General features: G+C 41.9%; 2 protein-coding genes across 2 annotated transcripts; both read left to right on the top strand.

Annotated features, from left to right (window-relative positions):
• Positions 1–6,194, top strand: LOC134532095 (uncharacterized). Its single transcript, XM_063368349.1, has 2 exons — positions 1–122; positions 5,248–6,194. The coding sequence occupies exon 2, from the start codon at positions 5,401–5,403 to the stop codon at positions 5,812–5,814; it is 414 nt and encodes a 137-aa protein (XP_063224419.1). The 5' UTR covers positions 1–122; positions 5,248–5,400; the 3' UTR covers positions 5,815–6,194.
• Positions 116–5,305, top strand: LOC134532310 (dipeptidyl peptidase 3-like). The gene is made up of 3 exons (XM_063368729.1): positions 116–550; positions 1,302–5,247; positions 5,291–5,305. Exons 2-3 carry the CDS (start codon positions 2,491–2,493, stop codon positions 5,303–5,305), a joined length of 2,772 nt encoding a protein of 923 aa, XP_063224799.1. The 5' UTR covers positions 116–550; positions 1,302–2,490.
• Positions 6,195–7,694: the final 1,500 nt, after the last annotated feature.

Consider the following 7,694-nt stretch of genomic DNA (forward strand, 5'->3'; position numbering starts at 1 on the left):
TTTAGGGTGGCCTTCGGTCGGACGACGTCAATGTTTAATATTTGTGTCCTCATTAAATCGAATGCTAAGTCTCCAGGTGTTTTGCAATTCTGTGATCGAAATCTCGGAGGCGCACATCAAGGGTTAGGTCTTTTGTGTACAAGGATATAATATATTCTGACAACTTCTTTTTGGTATCTGTTTTCGTCCTGAGAAATCCCATGCCCTTTCGACTGAGCAGAGAGCAGCTATTATTATTTTATTAATTACATCGGCTGGTGCTCAACCCCATTTCTCCTAATTCAAAATATAATTTCTTACTTACCAGGAAACTTAACCTATTGAAATTACAAGGTACCCTGATCAAGCTACTCCTAGCGACAATTTTATTTATGTGACGTTGATTGGATTCGGCTAATCTAACCAGTTCACAATTAAATGGAATCCACCCACATTTACGTTAGACAGATTGAGCCATTTATTGCGTATGCCATGGGACAAGCATCCAATCCTGGACCTCTGACACGACATCCTCACAGTGTTACAAAGCTACGTAAATAAAGTGCTGCAGGTGAGGAAATATGTACTCGTGGTAGCAGACTCCTTATAAGGTGCACGACGGTAGCCGAACACTATATCCCAAACACTAGTGATGAGCTCATTAAAGAGCCTCCATGAGGCTATTGGTTCCACAAACAGCGCATAATCTGCAAATAAGTGCCTGAAATGCTGCAGATTGGGTTGATTAAATTCTCCAAAAGCCTGTAAAACATAGTGCTTGCTTCCAAGGACAAATCCCTATAGTTTTACGTGGACTCCCGGCCATTGAACGCCGTCATCACTAGTTCACTGGTCCGCTTCGCCCATTTATTGGCCAATATTCCATACGTTCCAGACGCACCTCCCCCTGTTGCAAGTACGTGCACAGTTCTTCATGCGGTACTCTGCTTAACTCAAGCAATGTTAGCTGACTCGACATGCTTTGCGGAGTGGCATCTGTTGCTGGATTGGTCAGTGTGGCAAGCTCCCATCCACGTGAAAACTAGTGTGACGTGCGATTACATTTTAAGAACCAGCAATGCAATGTATGGCATTGGCCCTATCTGTTTCGTGCTACGTGTCAATAAAACTATGTGTTTTTAAAATAGCTATTGTCATTTCCAGGTCTTCCAATAATAAATCAAGCAGGGATCAGTAAAATATGCTGTGCAGGGAGCGCAACTTTAAAACACCTAGTTTTCTTGTTCAGTAATTTACAGCCTACGAACCTAGTGAGCTAGTCAGGGGCTGCAGCAATTTGACAGCAATCCCTCTGTTTTCAGGGTGAAAGGCTAAAACACGACCACCGTTCATACAAACTGTAACATATTACAATACTTGTAAGAGTGAGCCCTGACTTATCTATGATTGGACATAAAATCACAAATTGGCCATCACTGCTGTCACCTATTTGGCTCATAAATTTAAATCCAGAAATTTTTAGGTTGCATGCTGGTAAGTAAAATTATACTACTTCCATGCTTATGTACCGGTATACTAAAGGCACAATTTTTTTTTTCACCTGCTCCTAACCTTCCCCAATATTAATCCCATATAGTACCAAATTGTCAGCCTTTTATTGTATTGTATACAGTATGAACTTGCATGTTGGAAACTACAGCAAAATAAAAATGTCATTGCAAGTTTCAGTGTTCAGTATGTTTTATTCATGTAGTGATTGCTGACCAATGAATTGAAGCATGTAGCAGGATGACAAATTAGAAGATAATTATTTGGTTTAATTTGTCATTGTGTAATTGTCCAGCATGAATTGACCAATATCCTTTTACAACCAAGTACCAACTTAAAATAGATCCACTGGAAGTGATGGCAATTCAATAAACTACACTGCTATAGTTAATATGCATTCAACTAAACTAAAAATGTGTAACTAATTTTGTTTTTATTTCCATGGGCATAACAAGCAGTATTTACTTTCTTTCCATTTTAACTTATTCTAAATTAATCCTGTAAAAGAGAGAAAAAAAAAATACCACTGCACACTTTTAAATTTTGTATACTGTATCCAGCACCTAAACTGTGAAACTCATATCTGAATACAATCTGAAAACAAAATAACATGACAACAGAATGAAATGACATGGACAACAGAATACACACACAATCACACACTACATTTAAGTAGGCTGTTCTGCTGCATGTGGTCCCTTACTTGAGCGACAACATGCTGGTGTTTTGTTATATAACACAAATAAATTATAGAATAGGTGCCTCGCAGTTACCTCTATATCTTAGGTATTTGCAGACTTCTTTTGTTTTTTAAAATTTAACATTCAACATTCGGTTTATATTTTTAGCAACTTTTACAACACACAGTATATTTACACACACTGCAAATATCATAACAGTGTACCTGTGGTGTGTTCACCAGCAAGGAGATAGATAGATAGATACAGCTGAACTAAGTGTAGTGAAAGTAACTGCAGTAAGTTTGTTGGCCACTGCACTGCGATGGCTGACAAGGAAGATGCCGAGCCATCGTACTCTGAGTCTGATGATGAAGTTTCAGTGGAAGAGGAGCCTCCGACAGATGTGACCGTCTCCATCGGGGAGGAATTGTACCGCTTCACGAAGGTGGACAGCTCACTGCAGTTCTCAGCCTTGCCAGAGACACTGCAGTTCTTCTACCACTACATCACAGATGCGTGTTGGTGCGGCAGCTTGATCATTTTCTTCCAGACGTCCGCCGAGTCTCCGGACATACTGCTCTTCCTCCTAAAGCTGTTCACGCCTCAAAGCCTTTCAGAGCTCGAAACGTCGTCCGAGGAAAACGGCGTCTCACAGGTCGACTTCGGCGCTCTCGTTTTCTACGCGGCCAGGTTTTTCAGCGTGCGTGGGAATCGTTACGAATCTCAGAAGTTTTTCCCTCGCTTGCCCCAGTACACGCTGTTCACCATAATGGAGTCGAGCCTCGCGTGGAGCAGTGAAAACGAGCTCATGAACGCGCTGTGGAAACGCGTCGTGATCCCCATGTACGCGGAAAGCCCCAGCACGGCGACGCACCTGACGAATCCGGGCGAGCAAGAGGATGCCCGACTCGTGAGACAGTACCTCGTGAGTGAGAACATCCCTGTCTGGAACGCACGTTTCACCAAATCCTTGATGCGGCAAGGAGCTACGTTTGATATCAAGCTGGCTTCTGTCGTAGAAGAAGAAGACGCAGGGTATGTGTTGGGGCCTGAAATGTGTTTCTTCAAAGTTACCAAAGGTGATTATTCTTTCATCTTGAAAGAAGTGATAAGGAGCCTCACTACAGCAAAGTTATACACCGCAGATGATTTGGAGAAAGATATAATCGACCGCTACATAGCATCCTTCATGACTGGCGTGGCGGCTGACCATCGGGAAGGATCGAGCCTGTGGATGAACACGGACAGCCAGTACGCAGAATGGTATTTAGGATTTATCGAACTACTCCGGAATCCAGTTAAAGGTTTTGCTGAATTTCAAGGCTTTGTTGGATTGTTGAACTCTGACGTGTTTCAATTTTATAAAAACTTTTTGACATCTGCAGGCACACTGATTCATCTCCTTCCATGGGGTAAAGAATATGAGATGGAAAATTTTGTAACTCCAAAACTTATCACAGCTGACCTTGTCATGTTTTGTGGTCATACAGTTCCTGCTTTAAAGAATGTTCCAGTGTACGAGGAAATCCGTTCTGCAGAGGGATTTAAGAATGTAGTGTTTTGTAATTTGATCTTCAATGATAACATCAACATTGAAGAAGCATTTCTGCAACAAAATGATGTTGATATTTTATGGAAGTATGCAAACACTGCACACAAAATTCATCTCGGCTTGAAACTTGTGATGGGTCTGGGCTGTGGCAAACTGTTCCGTAGGGAAGGGAATAATTTTAATTTTCCAGTCAGAAGGATGAGACATCCCATTTTGAAGGACAAAATACGCACGTGGTATGAAGGAAATGAAACATTCTTTAACAAGTTTGGTGAGCTAAGTGAGACATTAGAGGAATGTAGGGCACTTTGCATAGCTCTGTATCTATCTTCTTACACAGAAGTCATGAGTCTCTTTGACGTGCCTGAAGAAGAATTTGAGGATATTATTTACGCCATTTGGCTCTGGCAAGTCTACTCGTCCGTCGCTACGTCACTGCACGGATACGATGCTCCCAACAAGCAATGGTTCGACCCGAAGGCTCAGGCCAATTTCGTGATCCTCCGAGTGTTACTGGAAGCAGAAGAACGAGTGGTACACATCAGCGAGCCAGAGTACGGTAAGAGAATCACCATCCACGTCGACAGGACGAAAATCCTTACAGCCGGCAGAAGAGCAGTAGGTGATTTTGTGAGGAAGCTGCACATCTTCAAGTGCACTGCGGACGTGACTTCGGCCAGAAAGCTGTACGATCGCTACTCCGTGGTCCCGGAGGAGGGGCGGTATCCCTTGGGCCGGTGGGACGTGCTGACAGCGGAAACACACAGCGCGCCCGTCAGGATGTTTTTGCACAGCAACACGTTGCACGTCGAGCACGGAGAACCGCAGCCGACCGAGGACCCGGCTCCCGCTAAGCATAGCCCCCAGGACAACCAGTGGGTCACGGGAAAGGTGGCGAGAGGCCCGGCAGGCAATGCAGGAGACTCGCTGCAAGCCTCCAGAAGGAAGAAAGGCCCCAGTGCAGAGGAAACAGCAGCTGACAGGTCTGTCGCTGGTACCGAGAGTCCGAGCCCCGTACCACAGGACACACACGGCTTGCCAGACCCACCTGTGGGTCAACACAATGAATTAAAAGAAGTGGAAGAAAAGGAAAATGATTCTGTAGTAAATGAAAACCATACAGAGGAAAAGAAGTCAGACCCACTTCTGGGTCAACAAAATGAATTCAAAGAAGTGGAAGAAAAGGAAAATGATTCTGTAGTAAATGAAAACCATACAGAGGAAAAGAAGTCAGACCCACTTCTGGGTCAACAAAATGAATTCAAAGAAGTGGAAGAAAAGGAAAATGATTCTGTAGTAAATGAAAACCATACAGAGGAAAAGAAGCCAGAAGACCAGAATAATTTAACTAGCGAACAAAATGAAGCGAATGAAAGAAACGATGAAGCAGAAATTGAAGAGGAAGACGGAGACATGATTGAGAATGGACCGATGCTAGATGGAGGAACTGTGGACGCAGGCCCGAGCGACGAAAAACAGGCGCCTCCCCCCACGCCGGTGCTGTCAAACAATGAAATGTTCTTCCAGGTGGCGAAGGCGGTGGCGAAGGAGAAGGCGGAGACGGAGCCAGAAGAAGACGAGGTGATCGTAAACTCCTTCGACGCCCGGCCGTACCACCCGCTGCTGCCGGCGGCCAGCGCCCAGGACCTGTACGGGGGCCGGGGCGTCGCGCTGGAGCTCATGGAGCGCGTGCTCGAGTACGGGGAGGAAGCCGTGGGGAGTCGCTTCCAGCTGCTCGTCCAGGTGGCGCCGGAGGCATCGGTCGAGTCCTCGTCCACAGAGACGGACGAGGTCTCCGAGCCGTCGACGCCCTCCGCCCGGTCGGAACCCGACCTGCAGAAGCCGGCGTACCCCGCGACGGAGGGCATGCCCGAGGGCATCAACGTCAAGGTGTACCCGCTGACCGCCAAGGGCCTGGTGGAGTCCTTCCTCGACAAGTGTCCGCCGGGCGTGACAGCGGCCCTCACAAGCCACCTTCTGGCCACTCACCACCAGCCAGCAGTTCGACAGACAACCACAACTCCCGCGCCAGAGCTCAACCTGGCAGCAGTCCACGATAATGAGACATTTATCAAATCTATTAATTTAATGTGATTAGTTAATTTGTAACTGAATTTCACAACAAAATTTTTGTGCTTTACGTTTAACAACTTATTTTTGTTTCATTCAATAAAAATGATAAACAATTTTTTTTAAACTTTAGGTGTTTAGTATTGAAAAAAAAAAAAAAAATTTATATAGGTACATGCTATCTAGTAAAATAAATCACCATTTGAAATACTTGCATACACATTTTCACAGAGCAAAAAAAAAAATCTGAAGCAAAGGACCGCAACAGGCACTGCTGTGATTTGGCCAACACATGTAAGCAGTGCGTGCCACACGTCTGCAGTGACATCGACAGACATCAACAAACACACTGACACACATAATAACATTAAAGCCCATATTAAAAGTAAAAACTACAATAAATCATTAAGAGATACAAGAAAGTATTACATATATGCTGCAGTTATAGAAATACTATAAAGAATATATCAAAGTACAATGGTACATACAAATTAATTTAAAGCACGAAAGAAATGAGTTAAAATATGTTCCAATTAAAATGTTACGTGAGTTTAAAACTAGGTATTAGATTTCATATTAAGCTTATTAAAGTTGAAAATAATTCTATAAATGATATCATTTTTATTATAGAGTACACAATGTTGAATATAAATGAAAATTGCTTTGGGAAATTCTCAAGGTGGTATTGTCAAGATGATTATTGCATTTTATTTTACAATTATAACAATAATTATGAACAAAGATTGAGTCTAAACAGGCTCTGTAGTCTACAAGTGGAGTTAGATTTAAGGGCGAGAAATTCTTTGAAATAACTGGTCGAATCACTTTATTTTATACACTTTCTATTTTTCCAATGTTAGCCATCTTGATGTCATTCCAGATAAAGGAGCTATATTCTAAATTAGATCTGATTAATACCAAATAGAGGAAGATAATCGAGTCTGAACTAGTAGCATGAAAAGTAATATATTTTATAAGGCAAGTGTTCATCAAGAAGTACAGTATGAATAATCAACAAGTTTGTAAAAGATATAATTTAGAATCGAAAGTGACACCAAAACCTTTTATCGCACAGGATTAGGAGATTACAGAGTACTCTAATTTATAATCATATTCGATTAGATTGTATTTCCTGGTAAAAGATATTAGCTTTGTTTTTTTCACGGTTAAGTACAAGCTGATTTTGAACGCACTATTTATTAATTTTTAATTTCAATAAAATCTTTTTGTAAAAGTAAGCAATCATTAAATGTAGTTATTATTTGTAGTTATTAATAATTTATCTTGAAATCTCCAGGTAAATGCTGGTATGGTTACTTACTACAGACTCTAGGTCGTGCCATATCGACTCTAACGATCCTGCTGTCGACAAGATGCTTTAGCATTGTGCATCAACAATGGAACAGTAAATATTTCTGAAAAAAATAAAAATAAAAACATGTTCACTATAAAAAGTATTTGTACGTGTTGCTTCTCGACACTCGCAGCTTACAGCGGGCAGACAGAGCCCAACCAACTGTTTATGCCTCGTCAGCCGAGGCACGAAAGGCGAGACAGGAACGAAGTAGGTAATCAATTTTCCAAGATAAAAACATACATATCCAGAGAGCTGAAATGAACTGAATAATATGTAAGTATTTAGCCACAAGGTACTCAATCATATTGTTTGATGATGTTCAATCACCACCTGCGCATTTACACTGTACACTCTCACATGACGAATACACTTAAATGCTTGTGCAACTGCATGGTGTGAGCGTACAAGAAAACTATTAAAAAAAAAAGGGGGGGGGGGGGTTGTCTGTAAAGTTGGTTTATGGACGATAATTTTATGTGATAACGTCATAAAAAAAACATTAATAAAAAATTGTATACTTATTAATTTTCAAATATTATTTACAGTT

Source organism: Bacillus rossius, chromosome 5, assembly GCF_032445375.1.
Source record: "Bacillus rossius redtenbacheri isolate Brsri chromosome 5, Brsri_v3, whole genome shotgun sequence".
NCBI classification, from domain to species: Eukaryota; Metazoa; Arthropoda; class Insecta; order Phasmatodea; family Bacillidae; genus Bacillus; species Bacillus rossius.

What these genes read in the sequence shown, in the direction of transcription:
- LOC134532310 (XM_063368729.1), top strand. Translation starts at nt 2,491, where the DNA reads ATGGCTGACAAGGAAGATGCCGAGCCATCGTACTCTGAGTCTGATGAT.
- LOC134532095 (XM_063368349.1), top strand. Translation starts at nt 5,401, where the DNA reads ATGGAGCGCGTGCTCGAGTACGGGGAGGAAGCCGTGGGGAGTCGCTTC.